Below are 15883 nucleotides of genomic sequence, written 5' to 3' on the forward strand. Positions count from 1 at the left end.
TTGGCATGGTTACTACCACCCAGCAAGTGAAAACAGTTGTATGGTGTCTTCTGGGACTCTGGAGGGGCTTCGTGAAGTCTGAGCAAAGCACATCACTCATTATCATCATTTCAGCTTGGGCTTGGTGGACTGGAAATTGTGAAACAGAAACCCTGCCATTGCAGGAGGGTGGGGGGGTGGGGGGGCAGTTGAAATGTCTTAAACTTGACTGTGTGAGGTGATTAGCTCATTAGAGGAGAGCAGGGCGAGGTGTTGGCTAGAGAGGAGGAGATAAGGATATGTGAATGAGGGGAGAGGGAGGTGCTGATGGGAGACAAAGAGGGAACATATGAAGTATCTGAGGCTGTGGGAGGGGGGAGCTGATCAGGATTCGGAGGGACAGACGGCTTAAACAGCAGGTGTGTTCGAAAGCTGCCGCCGCTCATATTTCACACTCCAGTTCAACAGAGGAGATTGGGGGGGGGGGGGGGGGGGGGGGGCTGACTATCAGCCCGGAGAGGAATCAGCTGACTGATGACATCAGTCACCGCAGTGTTCCACTGTTAAATGTGTTCTACTCACCACTGGGAGAGCTGGAGACTGGTGCTGATGTCATTTACGTCCTGAAATATATGAACAAATGCAATTTGGTGTCAAATTGTGGAAACGTGTCTGGAGACTGCGCTCCATAAAGTGGGCGATAAAAGGATTACTGTCCTGATGAAATGGGAAGGCCGCGTTCAGCTAAGAAGCGATGCAGCTCGTGGAGACGAGGTGGGGGGGCAGGTTCCATTTGGAACGAGGCTGTACGCTTATTGTTTTTCCCGTTTTTTACGCTGTTAATGATTCATACACAACTGATGCAAGTTATTACACACTTGAACAGGCGCCATGACTGTGTGCAGCTTCCTGACGTCACAGTGAGGTTAACTAAAGCCTGTGCTCACCAGGTTTTATCTAGCAACTGTAGCCCGTGCCCGGAATATCTCTAAAGGAAGACACCACGGAGGCCTCCTGATCAGATGCCCAAACCACCTCAACTGGCTCTACCTCGAGCTCCCTCTGAATATAACATTGGTATTTGTAAAAAATGCAAATATCAAAAAAAAACATCCTTGGAAAAACATGTCGAGCAGTTCATTCAGCTTTTTTAGATAAATGGTAAATGGTCTTCACTTATATAGCGCTCTTCAACCTTAACAGTTCCCAAGGCATCCGAGCTGCCATGCAAGGTGCTGCTCTCCATTGGGAGAAAGTTAGGGTTTAGTGTCTTGTTCAAGGACATTTCGACATGACGTAAACCTCACACCACCATTGCAAGATAAACGTCACCAATTTGACAAAATGAGGGGAGTCCATTGGCGAGTGGTTGAGTGGTTGCCGCTAATTCAGACATGGCTGACTCAACAGAAGGTCAGAGAGGTCTAAGTGGTGTAGACGTTTTCAGACAGCAGAGATTTCAGCTAAATAGGTGGAAGAATTACGGCGTTGATGGATATTACTATTAAGGAAGAAACAAAGTAACAACGACACAAGTACGCATGCAAATTTTCCCCCGGGAGCATGTTCCATTTTGCAGGGAAACTGATGAAAGAATTACTGAGTCACAGACGCTAGCCCAGGGGTCGGCAACCCGCGGCTCTTCAGCCTCCTTGTTGTGGCTCCCTCTGGCCTTGACAAAAAAACATGTAAATGAATAACGGTTATTTCTTAATTAAATTTTTATTTATTTTATTTCTATTTATGTTGTACGGTTATTTGGGAGTTCGAGGTGATACTTTAACATCGAATTTAAAAAAAGTTTTAATAATTTGTCAACTAAAATGTGCGTCACGCCCACGTCTACAGCCCTCGCCTTTACCTGCAGGCGGCTTCTTCAGTGTCCGCCCCCCGCCCTCTGTAAGCTAACCATGAGTAAATCCAAAAAAAGAAAAGTCTCAGAAGAAAATAGAGAGTTTAATTCTGCGTGGACAGATTCATTTGCCTTCACCACCAACGATGCTGGCTAACCCGTGTGTTTGATATGTGGCGAGAAATTATCAAACAACAAAAAATGTAACTTTGAAAGACATTTTCTCTCAGCATTTGCTGAGAAGTACCAAACTGAAGATGAGCGAAAGAGAGCGATTTCGGAACTGCTACGGAAAGTTGAGCAGAGCAAACATACTTTCAAGAAGTGGATCAACTCTCCAAACTCAACTACAGCTGCTAGTTTTGTGGCAGCTCAGGAGATTGTAAGGAGGGGAATGCCGTTCACAGACGGAGAATACATGAAAGAATTGTTCATAAAAATATCAGAGCATCTATTCTCAGACTTCAAAAACAAACAGGAAATTGTTCAGAAAATTAGAGAAATGCCTCTCTGCAAAAACCGTCAAGGACAGGGCCATTAAAATGGCAACAAACATCACCAGTAAGCAAATTGATGACATCAATTTAGCTCAAGCATATTCAATTGCCTGTGATGAGTCAAGTGATGTAAACGATACTGAGCAGACAGCGCTGTTATGCAGATATATAAACTCAGATGGACCGCAGGAGGAATTGATTGAACTGATACCGCTAAAAGGCCAAACACGGGGGCAGGACATTTGTGAGGCTGTTGTGAGTTGTCTAAAAGCCAAAGGAATAAACACCACTCACCTGGTGTCAGTGGCTACTGATGGGGCACCTAGTATGAGAGGAGCACAGAAGGGCTTTGTGAATTTACTCCGCAAGTCGCTGGATCGAAAGCTGCTGAAGTTTCACTGCATCTTGCACCAAGAAGCACTGTGCGCTCAAACATTTCCCCCCGTAATGTATGGAAGTGATGAACCTTGTTATTCAGATAGTGAACAAAGTAATGGCAAAAGGGTTAAACCACCGACAGTTCACCAAAGTCGACAGCGCATATTCAGATCTCCTGCTGCACAACAAAGTCCAGTGGCTGTCCAGGGGAGAGGTTCTGAAACGCTTCGCTGCTTGCCTGGAACATGTAAAAACCTTCTTGGAAAGCAAAGGCCTCAGCTATCCTGAACTGGGAGATCTAGGTTGCCTGGAAAAGTTGCACTTCATGGTGGATATGACAAGTCACTTAAACACGCTGAACAAAAATCTCCAGGGAAAGGGAAGCACGGCCCTGCAGATGCTGGAGGATATTTTGGCGTTTGAGCGTAAGATGACAGTATTCGCCAGAGATGTACAGAGAGGTACGCTCTCTCTCACTTCCCCTCCCTGAGAGAGTTCAAAGAAGAACACAATCACATAAATTGTGATTATTTACAGCGTGCAATTATCGTAATGCAAGCCGCATTTGGAGAAAGATTCAGCGAGTTCAGAAAGGAAAAAAACACACTGTCCTTCCCTGTTACACCCCTGGACATCGACCCATCCCTGCTGAACATTTCCGCATTCACAGGAGGGAGTCAGCCCGATCTGGAAATTGAACTGGCCGACATAGCGGATAAAGACTTGTGTCCAAGTTCAAAAGCCTTACAGCGGATCCGGAAGAAGGCGCCCGTCACTAAAGAGTACAAATGGAGTGATATTGAAAACCTCCCCAAACCCGACAAACTGGTTTTTGAAACGTGGAATGCCATTCCCGACACGTATATGAACATGAAAAAGTATGCATTTGGAGTCCATCTTTGGCTCAACATGCTTATGCGAGCAGGTTTTCTCGAGCATGAACTTCTCCAAATATCGCTCCCGCCTCACAGATGACAGCCTGCAGTCCTGTGTGAAGATCAAAGTCACATCTTACAGCCCTGACATAGAGAAGATCTGTAGCGATCTTCAGAAACAGAAGTCACATTAAACAGGTGAGAACACTAGCATTTAATAGGCTATTATTTTTCAAAAAAACATTTTAGACCCGGAGCTGATGTGGTTTTGTTTGTATGTTCAGGTGCGTCGGTTGATTGCTGTACGTGACAGCACACTGAAATGGACTTTAGTCACAAACATTCCTAATTGTATGTTTACTTTTTTTAAGCTGTGGCTATACGTTTTATTTATATTAAAGTGGGCTAGTTTCTATTTTATTAATTTTACACGAATATGGGAAGGACTCAAATAAGCCTGCATAGTTCAGTGTTTAATTCATGTCAAAGTTGGCCTCCACATGCACATTACATTTCTGTATGGGTTTTCCTTTGTTATAACAGGTAAAAATAGAAAAAGAATAAAACTTATAAAACTTTATAAATTGTGTTATGTTTTGCAGCTCCACACTATTTTCTTTGGTGGAAGAGGGGGCAAAATGGCTCTTTTGATAGTAAAGGTTGCAGACCCCTGCGCTAGCCTAACAGCGGCTAGACAGCCACCGCCGTGAAGGCCCAGCACCTTGCATGGCAGCTCGGTCACCATCGGTGTGTGAATGGGCGAACAAAACCAGATCTGTAAAGCGATTTTGGAACCATAAAGGTTGAAAAGCGCTATGTAAGTGAACAAAATGTACAAAGAAATCCCCATTTCAAATGAATGTAGGGAGTTGATTTTAACATTGATTTACTGGGATTAATCACTTAAACCAGAGTCTCAATTAAATGAAAGTCGCAGAGAGCCTTGTGTCATGAGGCTGTGGTATGATTACAAGTCAAAATATTGTATATACAGTGTGGTGCCACATTTTAAATAAATAATACATTGTTTTTGATGTTGTTAGCAAATGAATCGCAACCGAGTATTTTGCTGAACCGTTTACATACCAAGCCTTTAAGAATTTTGCACGTCTTTTAATGCCGACCTGCTTTTTGTTGTCGGGGAGAGATCTCTGTAGCTGTTGCATTTCTCCGAGTTGAGTGGTCATTTTTAGCTCCCACTCTCCCACCAGCACATCCCTCCGCCTGCGGTGATCCTGGCAGCCTGTTGAGCCAATTGTGTTGCCCTGCAGTGATCTAGCAACCGGCACGGCCAAACATGCTGCTGCCCCACGTGAGCTGGCGAACCCCGTGTGACCAGTCCCGGCTCCCTGAAGAATCGATTGAGGCCTTTGCAGCCTCCGGTGAAGGCCCGCCTTCAGAGATACCCGCGGTGCCATTCAGCAGCAGAATGCCAGCGGAATAGAGGTCTCAAGACCAGATTTGTCCTTTTTTTTTTTGTTGTCCTAATATGATGCAGATGGTGTGAAATGTTAATGAGGCTTGCTTGGGCACTTTTGGCTGCCAAAGGAGAGATGTACTGACCTCAAAATAGGACACAACTGGCCACTCTTAGACTGCAAGCCTTCTTCTTGGTGCTATTCATTTTTATTTGGATCAACTTTTTTATCACAACACTGTTACTCTTTGTCTTTCTCTGAACCAGCCACAGAATTGGACCTTTTTTCCTCTCCACGTGCACCACAGGTTGGACTCTCCCGCTGAGTGCAGTACATTAACCGAAATTTGTAATAAAGTAAGATGTGTTATCCGACTGGGGTTGAAACTCCGGGCTCTGGATGTTTCGCTCTCATCTCACTTTGAGCCTGTGCTTTATTTTAGAACAACCCTGAAGGCTTACTGCTGAGCCAGGGACAGAAAGCGCATGAATATCAGATGTAGCCTGCAGCTCCTGGAGTCCTATCAGGACCGTTGCACAAGCAAGCACTTAAAGATCCCTCCTCCTTCCATTCACCCGCACCACTTTCTAAATGCCTCTGTTTAAAACCCCCCATCTGTAACAAGCCCAGCCACTTTCATTATTGTCATTAACAGATGTCAGCCACAGCCGGCATATGTGCGGCGTGAGGGTCCATTGGGAGGATAAAAAGCACTTCCTGTCTTCAGGAAGTCGCTGTGTGAAGCCAACACAATCCTGTAATTAAGGTCTCACCTTAATTCACCTCCCCCCGGTAACAACAGTAGTTTAGTTTAATGGCTGTGTCGGCGGCATTGGTTTCATACAGCATGTCCCACTTTGAGGAGCTCAGCAATAGACTCAGCAGCTCTGGGCGGCGGAAAGAAGATGAATGCCTGGTCATGGCTACTGCAACACTTACTGCATATTATCATCTCAAACCATGTGTACAAGAGTATGCATGTTAAATTCAGAAAACAAATACACAATGCTTGCGACGCTAACATTAACAACTCATTTCAGATCAACTCAGATTCACTGATTTTGTCTTGAACGCTATGTATAGCGACGTCAAAACAAACCCCCAGGCTTCCAAAAACTTGGGAAAAACAATGGGAAAACGTAAATACGTAAGAAGTATTGTACAGAACTTGTTATGACCTTACCTATCATGACCTAGTTAGCTACTGTCACTTGTTACTGAAAGACAACATCCCAGCCAGCTTGGACCCTCACCTGTTTGCATTCAGAACCATCCACAGAGACACCATCTCCACTGCCCTCCACTCTTATATAACAACACCTACCTACCTCAGGACGCCGTTTGTTGATTTCAGCTCAGTATTCAACACAGTCTCCCCCATGAAACTGATTGGCAAACTGCAACTCCGCAACTGGATAGTGGACTTCCTCACAAACAGACAGACAGTTCGGATTGGTAGTCACACCTCCTCCACTCTAGTGCTCAACACTGGAGCCCCCCAGGGCTGTGTGCTCAGGCCCCTCCTGTTCACACTGTACACCCACGACTGCAATCCCCGACATGGAGAGAACTCTGTGAAGTTTGAGGACGACACCACCATCATCAGCTGGATTACAAACAACGATGAGAATTCAAATCAGGGGGAAGTCGACGGTCTTGTAGAGGTGGTGCACAGAGAACAGCCTGCTGCTCAATGTTTAACAAAACCAAGGAGCTGATCGTTGATTTTAGTTAAACAACCACGTACCACAGAAGTGCTCCCAAGCTAAGAGCTCTACCCATGTTGCTGCTTAGATCATAGGGGGACCTGCTGTCAAGCCTAACAGGGGATAAGGTAGTCCTGCCAAAACTGACACCAAAATACTCCAGGTAGGGCCTGCCACACAGTCCCAATCAAGTGCACAACTGTCAAAAACAAAGGTGACCAAATGCTGCTCAGTGCACAAACAGAACACCTGACATTTCCCCTCTCAAAATGGTTGGTGAATAACTACAAAATAGCCATACTGACAGCTATGACAAAAACTCTCCGAAACACTGACAAACCAAATCAGTGGCCACTGTGTCTGCCACAGGAGGTAGCAACACATCTACCTAGTCCGGGCCTAGATACCAAAAGGGAAAAATTATACTAAAGCTAATTCACTACTTACAAACCTTTTTTCCCGGGATGAGCCCCCACTTGTTACAAACCACCACATTAGGGTAACAACCCTCCCTGAGGTGCAGTAGAAGACAAGTTAGTCGGTGCTGACAGAAAGGGAAGGGACACCCAGCCACTGACAAACTCAGCTACTGACCAGTGAAAACTCAGCTACTGACCAGTGAAGTCTCTCACTGACTGACTAGTGAAAACCCGGCTACTGACCAGTGAAAACTCACTTACTGACCAGTGAAAACCCAGCTACTGACCAGTGAAAACTCACTTACTGACCAGTGAAAACTCAACTACTGACCAGTGAAAACTCACTTACTGACCAGTGAAAACCCAGCTACTGACCAGTGAAAACCCAGCTACTGACCAGTGAAAACTCAACTACTGACCAGTGAAAGCGCAACTACTGACCAGTGAAAGCACAACTACTGACCAGTGAGAGCCCATCTACTGACCAGTAAAAGCCAGCCACTGATTAGTGAAAACTCAGCAACTGACTAATGAAAATCCAGCTGCTGACCAGTGAGAACTCAACTACTGACCAGTGAAAACCCAGCTACTGACCAGTGAAAACCCAGCTACAAACAAGTGAAAACCCAGCTACTGACCAGTGAAAACCCAGCTACAGACCAGTGAAAACCCAGCCACTGACCAGTAAAAGCCAGCCACTGATTAGTGGTAATCCAGCTACTGACCAGTGAAAACCCTTCTGCTGATCGGTATGCTGTACCACCATGCTCTGGCTATAAGCACTGTTCTCCCAGCAACATTTATTTTGGTTTTTGTGCTGTCATCGCCATGGCTGACATTCGTCTCTGGAGCTCTGCTGAAAGCTGCATGCCAATGTGGTTTCATGCAGCCAACCCTGGCGGGACTCAATTTTGACAGACAGCTGGGAGAGATTGTTCCTCTGTGCATGAAATTCAAACAAAGAGAGTCGTTTCCATTGCAATTTCACCACATTAACCTAAATCAAATCAGCTAAACTGTTAAATTGGGGTAGAAATGAATCAGTGTCATTGACGGATTGATAGGTGCAGGAGGCTTGACAAACACTGAGTATTTTCCTGATAGTGACATGTAAGTTGTAGGTGGCGATACTGCCTTTGGTCAAATGGGCAAATCTTACATACCTTACCAGCAAGTCCTCATAAACGACAAAATAAGTTGTTTGTTATTGACCTCCAAAGTGACCCTTATGAGCCTTATATGCAGTCCCTATGGGCAGGATGACATTTTTTGTCAGTGACTTCCAATGACCTGTATGAAGACTACATAACAGGCGTGACTGCTTTAAATGAAACTAATTTACAACATATAACTTAAAAATAAATGTCTTCCAAAACAATTCAATTCAATATGACTGTTACAAAAACAATATGCGACCTCAATGATTTTGTGTTGCTACATAAATATAGGGTGTAAATGGTGCCTTGGAGATCTAATATGAGTGAAGGTTCAGCAACTGGGACGGTTATTTCTCGCCTCAGATTTTGTTCAGAAACAGATTTTTGGGTGGACCGCTGAGGTGATATAATGCGAGGTAGACCGGTCCGATGCAGACTGGAGATTTATTTCCGAATCAGTACGACATTCGGTTGTTTTTGGCCCACTGCATGTTTTGCTTTTGTTTGCGCACTGCATGCTACAGGCTACATGTTGGCCAAATCAGTACGTACTGCTAGTATAGTAGGCCGTTTTCGAGTACAGCCATGGTCTTCATCAGCAGATAAAGTTTGCTCAGCTGTCATGGACCAGTAGATGTTCAAACTTACCATTTATTATAAGAAGTTTAGGTCTTCTTGGCCTTTTTGCCTTAAAAGGTGATCTTTACAGTTTACAGATCTATATCTGTATTATTCATATATATTGCATATTTAAAACATTTCCCTTAGCTCTTGATTTCATGGGACTTCATCCAGTGCATGTACAGTAGAACAGACAGATCTCTGTTGAAGAAACTCCTTTGTTGTCAGATTGAGATTTAGAAAGACAAGAACATTGTCTATTTGGACCTGGTCTTGACTCATGTTCAGCTGGCCTGTCCCAGATTTGAGCTGGACTTTATTATCATCATCACTACATGCTGTGAATGTTACAGTACATATATTAGAATGTAGCTTCATGCAGCTGCACTGAAAAGAATCTGGAGCACAGCAGCAGCGTAAGTAATGGTAACATGTCGCATGTGATATTGTTTGGAAGCTACCCCGCAGGGCTTTAGTGCTTGGGCAAATATAGAAATGTAAAACTTGGCTAGAGAGGGGAGAAGGGAGAAACAGAGACAGCGAGGAGGAGACAGAGGGAGAAGCAAAGCAAAAAAAGGAATAACCGAGAGAAAGAAGATGAACCGTCACAGCATCTCTGTTTGATCCCGTGTTCTACTTAACAAAATAGGGCCTGACAGTTTCTTTTCTTTCTTTTTTTTTTAACCTTAACATTGTTCAGAAATGCAGGCAGCAGCAAGCCTCATGCAAGTGATCACTAGTTCTACACTAATCAGGAGGTATGAAAGCTAAAACTGTTCCAGGGCCCCAGACCTGGATTTTGTCTGTGGGGCAATAACTTTGCTGTAATTTGATTAATTACAAATTTGGTTAAAAAAAAGGAAGGGATGTGAAGGGCCCTAAGGTGGCTCCTGCAATTTTGCCCAATCATGCAAACCTTTCTCCTATAGAAATTACATTTATACGCCGCCCAACGGTTTTGTTTATGCATTTGCAGGGAAACATATTTCACACAAGGAGGTGCTATGTTCTTGAACCGCACAGAAACTGCAGGAAGGTTGGTATAACTGGGGAATGAAGTGCATACAAAGCTCAGGACTTAAGACACTGTGGAGACCGGGGTCCCCGTCCTGCATCTTGTGTCCTGTGCGTGGTTAGGTTTAGTCTTCTAAAAAAAAAAAAGATTAGGCTCGGCTGATGATTTTTCTCTAAACGTAACCAAGTGCTGTGAGCTTTTGCAGATCTGTTCTTGAAAAATCTTTCCTCGTCATGTTAATTAAACGACCCTATCATCAGACAAACTTTGATATTGGACAATTGTGCTAAACGCTGGATTACAAACAATGGCAACTTATATGGTGTTAACTGATATGGGTGGAAGAGGTGTGCCTCTCCATCCTCACCACCTGGGGTCTGACAGTCAGGAAATCAAGGATCTAAATGCCCAAGTGAGGTGTTCAATCCCAGGTCCTTGAGCTTTGTGACGAGTCTGGGGGGAACTATGGCGTTAAACGGCCATGTCTCATGGCTTCCTATCTTGTCCAGGTGAGAAAGGGCGGTAAGGAGGATGTGCGCTATGGTGTCCCCTGTTGATCGGTTGGGACGGTAGGCAAACTGTAGTGGGTCCAGTGGGCTGGGTAGTGAGAAGCAGATGTAATCCTTGACTGGCCGTTCAAAGCATTTCATCTCAACAGAGTCATTCAGGTCTTGTTTTCTTGGGCACAGGAGTGATGGTGGACTTCTTGAAGCATGCGGGTATGACACACTGAGCCAGGAACAGGTTTAATATTGTTGTGAACACCGGTGCTAGTTAGTCAGCACATAGTTTGAGGACCCGCCCACTGATACCGTCTGGTTATTTTATTTGGTTATTTTCTGGAAAACAATTGATAGTTAAGGTCTGGTAAAGCTTTCTGCAACTAAACCAGTTGGTCACAAGGTTAGGAAAAGATTGTGGTTACACATTAACTGTTAGGTCCCATGATAAGACAAGGTCTCGACAAATACGCACATTCTCCCACGTGGTTGGATACATTAGTCCTCCACCACCCCAACCCCCAAACCCTCACTTTCCGCTTTGCTGCATTAAGGACACAGTGCTTCTTGAATTGGCCCTAAATGTAAATAAATTGGGCAGCATTACGTTTCTTGCGAAACCATTTTGCTGAGACCCTGTCTTATAAAGTCTAAATCTAGTTTTAAAACCTCAAACCTTCAGTTGATAGTATGCTTCAAGGCACATAGCCTTAAACAAATGTCGGCTACATTTAATCAAATGATCTCAATCTAACTGACATACAGTAAACCCGGGCCTAGGTAGCATTCCAGCAAAGAAATCCTGGTTAGTTTCAGGTACTCTGGGCAAAATGTGTGTGGCGGGGCTAAATAGTGGCCCACAGCTCAGTTTTGCCCAGGTTGATTCGAAACTGTGTATAAACACGCTCCCGTCTTTAGTAAATCGTGCCTCGTACGGTTCGTAGCATGTAAATGACCTTGACTCTGGCATCACTGAAGAAGAAAGTGGAAAAGGATTAGAAGAGTGAGCTATCCTAAGCTCTTTAATTGTATTCACTGAACACCAGCAGCTCTGCTTTTACCCACTTCATCACGAGTGTTCCATTTTACAAAATTAGCCTATTATTTATAAAGCTAGGGAATCACTTATCAGCTCTACTCAAAGTGTCATTCAAATTTATTGGGGGGGGGGGGGGGGGGGGGGGGGGGGGGGGGGGGCAGGCACTTGCTCAGGAGGCATAATAGCACTGCATCTTCTTCCCAGTTTCATGTGAAACAAGTGTGTGCAGAGCTGTCTGCTGTCTCAAGTCACAGCAAATGACAGCAGTTTGTCGACGCTGTCATTTTGCTGGAGGGGTGTGGGAGGCACAGGTACATGCGCCTCTCTTCTCCAGCAGCAAGGGATAATCCCGGAGAGACGGCGAAACAGATAGGAGGCGGCACACAGAGAGATACATATCAACCCACCCGAGAAAACGAGAGCCGGTCAGGTGGAGAGCTGTGCCTGGAAAACGGAGGCGAGGGAGATAGACATCGCGCTTTCTGCAAGCAGATATAAGGAAAGAGCAAGCAGAGGCTCGGCGGCGGCTGGAAATGAGAAGAGAGAACAAAGCAAAAAATGAGAATGAAGGGAGAAGGATTGGTGTCAGGCCATCACTATGCTAATGCATTATTAAAGATACACTCAGTACACACACACACACACACACACACACACACACACACACACGGACAAAATGGGAAGCATCACCACTCAGGAAGAGACAGTAATGCAGAAACGTGTAAATGTAGGAGTATGTGGGGGAGAGGCAGAGCATGATTCATTATGGCTCAGTCCCAATCTCTGAAATGCGCTTTGCTAAATGAAAAGATTGTATTGGTTCACGAAGAAGACAACGGTGAAGGAGCCGAATGGAGCATAGAGACTCATGCCATAACAACGCATGAATGGAAACATCGCCTGTGACTGTTACCTACTAACTGTTTAATCACCTTTTCATTTGATTCATACATATGTTTTGCTAATAGGATACTAGCATATGTCATAATATTAACACATACACAGTGTATGGTTTGTAATTTACTATGTTTAAAACTCATTTGAGTTACCAAAGCATATAAAACAGAAACATGTTTTTAGAAATCTTAGAAATAATATAGAACTTTTTTTAGTGTTCGTTTCCTTCATTTGAAAGCCGACAGAGTAGAGAGACAAGAAACATGAGGAGAGGAGGAGTATGACATGCAGCAAAGGTCCCCAGCCAGAATGCAATCAGTATACAATCCGTATATGTTTACAATTTATCTATATGTTTACAATCTACCTATAATTTTGTCATCACAATTGTCCATACTGTAATTTTACCATTCTATTCTGTATTCTGTACACGGGACATCTATTTCCTGTCTGTCCCTTCCTGGGAGAGGGATCCCTCCTCTCTTCCATTTTGCCATTAAAGGTGTTTTGGGGGGGAGTTTTTCCTCCTTTGAATCGAGGGTCTAAGGACAGAGGGTGTGGTATAGTGATGATAGAAGCAGGATTTTAGATTCAATCCCGCTTGTGACTCCAGTTAATGCTCAAAAAGAACTATTCGTCCCTGAATCTGTGTGTGTGTCCATGCGCGGTTTGCATGAAGCTGGATTTATGGTCACCGTGGTGTCTCTGGCGCGAGGGTCCGTACGTCCAAAATGGCAGTCATCGCCAAAAAGGCTCCGCAAGTTGTCGCGGCGCGTTGTTGTGCACCTCAGAAATTTTGTAACTAGGCGACAACTAGGTGTAACGCGACATTTCAACATGGACGCCTGTGAAACTAGGTTGTCTATTTTTGGGCCTGAAGGGGTTTAGTGTCGGCCGCGGATAGGCTCTAGGAAGTCAGGTGACAAGGCGTAAAGAGCGACAAAGTCCATGTTGGAATGGATCAAACACACGACTTATGACTGTTAATGTCTCTGCTGCTATACACATAAAGGACTATGTCATCAGCGTACATTTGACAACCAGAGGAGGCGTGTGGTGTTTGGGTCGAATCTAGTTTTGATAAACCTTTATTACTTCAGTTGACATAATGTCTACATACAAATGAATACATACATGCATAGTGTATGTCTGTATGCAAATGGTGCACATTCCTAACTTAAATCTGTGGCATGGCTGGTTTCTGGATAAATATGTAATGAAACGTCCGTGCGTGTGCAGAGTGCACTGTAGCTGATGGGTAAAACAAGTAGCTTTTACTGAACAGCAGCCACTGTGGCCATAAGGGACCATCATGGCATTGTATATGCTAAACATAGCAGCACATTGGCGGAGTGATAAAGTCAGCAAACTGACTTGATCAGGTCAGTTACACAGCAATATTCCATCCAAAGTTTGCTAACATTAGCTAACATCAGCTACCAGAAAGCTTTGGTCATACCCATAGACTGTATGTAAAGATGGATGCCGCGTCTCCACTTCCTCCCATTGTACAAAAAACGAAGTCAAAGAGAGTGGGAGGAATGGGAGAATCAATGGGGGGGGGCTCAATTTTTTTTGTCTTGGGGCCCTGTAGTGCGTTAATCTTGCCCTGGTCCCTTGTATTGAATTGAATTAAAATGCATGAGTGGGTTTCAGTTGGCGACTTTTAGCATCCCATAATGGTCTTAATTAGGCTTTTCCACAATGGCAAAAAATAAAGACATACATTTTACAATTGGTACAGAAGAATTGTAATGAATTATGAATTTTGAACGTGGAAGGACAACTGAGTAGCTAATGCAAGAACTGGCAAAGTCTCGGGAAGGGGACCTGCTGTGTGGACCGGCTGAACCGCCCCCCCCCCCCCAAAAAAAAGTCCACAAGGTGAAGTTACTTAGACGGGTAATTAACATTTGTCAGTGGTGGAGGACGTAAAGCCAAAGGGAGGGGGGGCAGGGGAGAGGAAGGCTTGTTGTCGGAGTGGAGCGGGCGGGAGGAGGAAAGATAAATGAGCGGGGCCTGTGTTGAGGGAATTGCAAATTCAAAGTGGTTTGTGAGACGGGGACACTGATCCCCCCCCCCCACCACCTTTTTTTTTTTTTTGCTCTCTCACACGCTGCTGCAGTCAGCCACAGTCTAAACGCACCCGACCCGCTTGCTGAACACTGCTCCCGTCATTTTTTTCCCCGTCCTCCTCCTCCTCCTCCTCCTCCTGAGGGGGGGGGCTGACCGCATTCCAGCAACAGAGCACCGTGCGTGGCGACTTTTATCGACCTTGCTTCCAAATTGTACCGCCCCCCCCCCCCCCGCCAGCCTGACTCCTTGGGATTGGATTGGGGGAAGAAAAAAGCAAAAAAAAAGCAAAACAAGAGACATTTGCTCGGGTATCGCGGTGTGTTTCCCGAGACGACGTGTCCGCGCGTTGCGTGTAGGCGGATAGATGAGGAAGGAAGGGCAAACAAACGACGAGAGGAGAAGGATCCGGACACAATTAAAGCTCAGTGTGGATTTATTTTTTGTGTGTGTGTGTTCATATTTCATAGGGAGTTAAACGGCAGGCGGTGTCATTCGCTCTGCCGTCTGTATTATCTCCGCGAAACGGGCTCCCTCCGCTCCGCGGGGGTTCGTTCCAGCACCTCGGACAGCGCGGGATGGCTTCAAGCCCGATTCAGTCGCGAACCCCGACGGACGTCCAAGTCCAGCTCGAAAACAGCGCAACTTCAGCCCGCTCCTAATGCGAAACGAAAGGGGGGCTTGGGGGGGGGGGGATCTCCGTTCGTCGCTCAACTTCTTCCTCCGCCGCTGCGTTGGTTGGATTCGGTGAGTTGCGCGCAATCCGCTTTGCCCCACGCGCGCGTCGTTCAAGTTCCGAAGGCGCCGAGAGGTTTATGAAGTTCTGGACAAGAATACGTATTTATTTAGCGCTCGTGCTTAGTTGGAGAAGAGCCAGAGTTCGCAGCAGTTTTTTTTTTTTTTTGCAACAAAAAGCAAATGAAAAATTCTGCCCTTCCTGCCAGTTAGTATTCCAGCTGTGCCCCCCCCCCCCTCTAACTCATCTGTGAGGAAAGATCAACTTGTACTGCTCATGGGAATTCAAAGCTCCTGACCCACCCTCAGAACGGCCTGCAGGACTCAAAAAGTACTGGAGGAACAAACTCGCCTTCCCCGAGCTCTGCTGAGCGCCCCCCCTCCCCGCTCCCCCCAGCACTCCTCTCAGCTATGGCTCGGCTCTGCCAAGGCCACCCGCGCAGGTCCGTCCTCCGCCACTTTCTGACCCTTGCCCTCACTCTCCTCCTCTCCTGCTCCCGCCCGGCTCTAGGCAAGAAGAAGCTCTACATCGGAGCCCTCTTCCCCATGAGTGGAGGCTGGCCCGGTGGACAAGCCTGCCTCCCCGCCGCTCGCATGGCTCTGGACCTGGTGAATAAGAGGGCTGACATACTGCCGGACTACGAGCTGGAGCTGATACACTACGACAGCATGGTGAGTGACCGACAAACTCTGGGCCGCGGCGCAGTTGACTCCATTCCCAG

At 45.7% G+C, this 15883-nt stretch overlaps 1 protein-coding gene across 2 annotated transcripts in view; it reads left to right on the plus strand.

Annotated features, from left to right (window-relative positions):
• gabbr1b (gamma-aminobutyric acid (GABA) B receptor, 1b) overlaps positions 1-15883 on the plus strand; it is a 102262-nt gene that overhangs the window by 24885 nt on the left and 61494 nt on the right. For both annotated transcript variants that reach the window (XM_070921872.1, XM_070921874.1), the window contains one exon: positions 15673-15833. In XM_070921872.1, the coding sequence (XP_070777973.1) occupies positions 15673-15833 (161 nt within the window). The remainder of the gene's footprint in view (positions 1-15672; positions 15834-15883) is intronic.

Source organism: Enoplosus armatus, chromosome 16 (genome assembly GCF_043641665.1).
Source record: "Enoplosus armatus isolate fEnoArm2 chromosome 16, fEnoArm2.hap1, whole genome shotgun sequence".
NCBI classification, from domain to species: Eukaryota; Metazoa; Chordata; class Actinopteri; order Centrarchiformes; family Enoplosidae; genus Enoplosus; species Enoplosus armatus.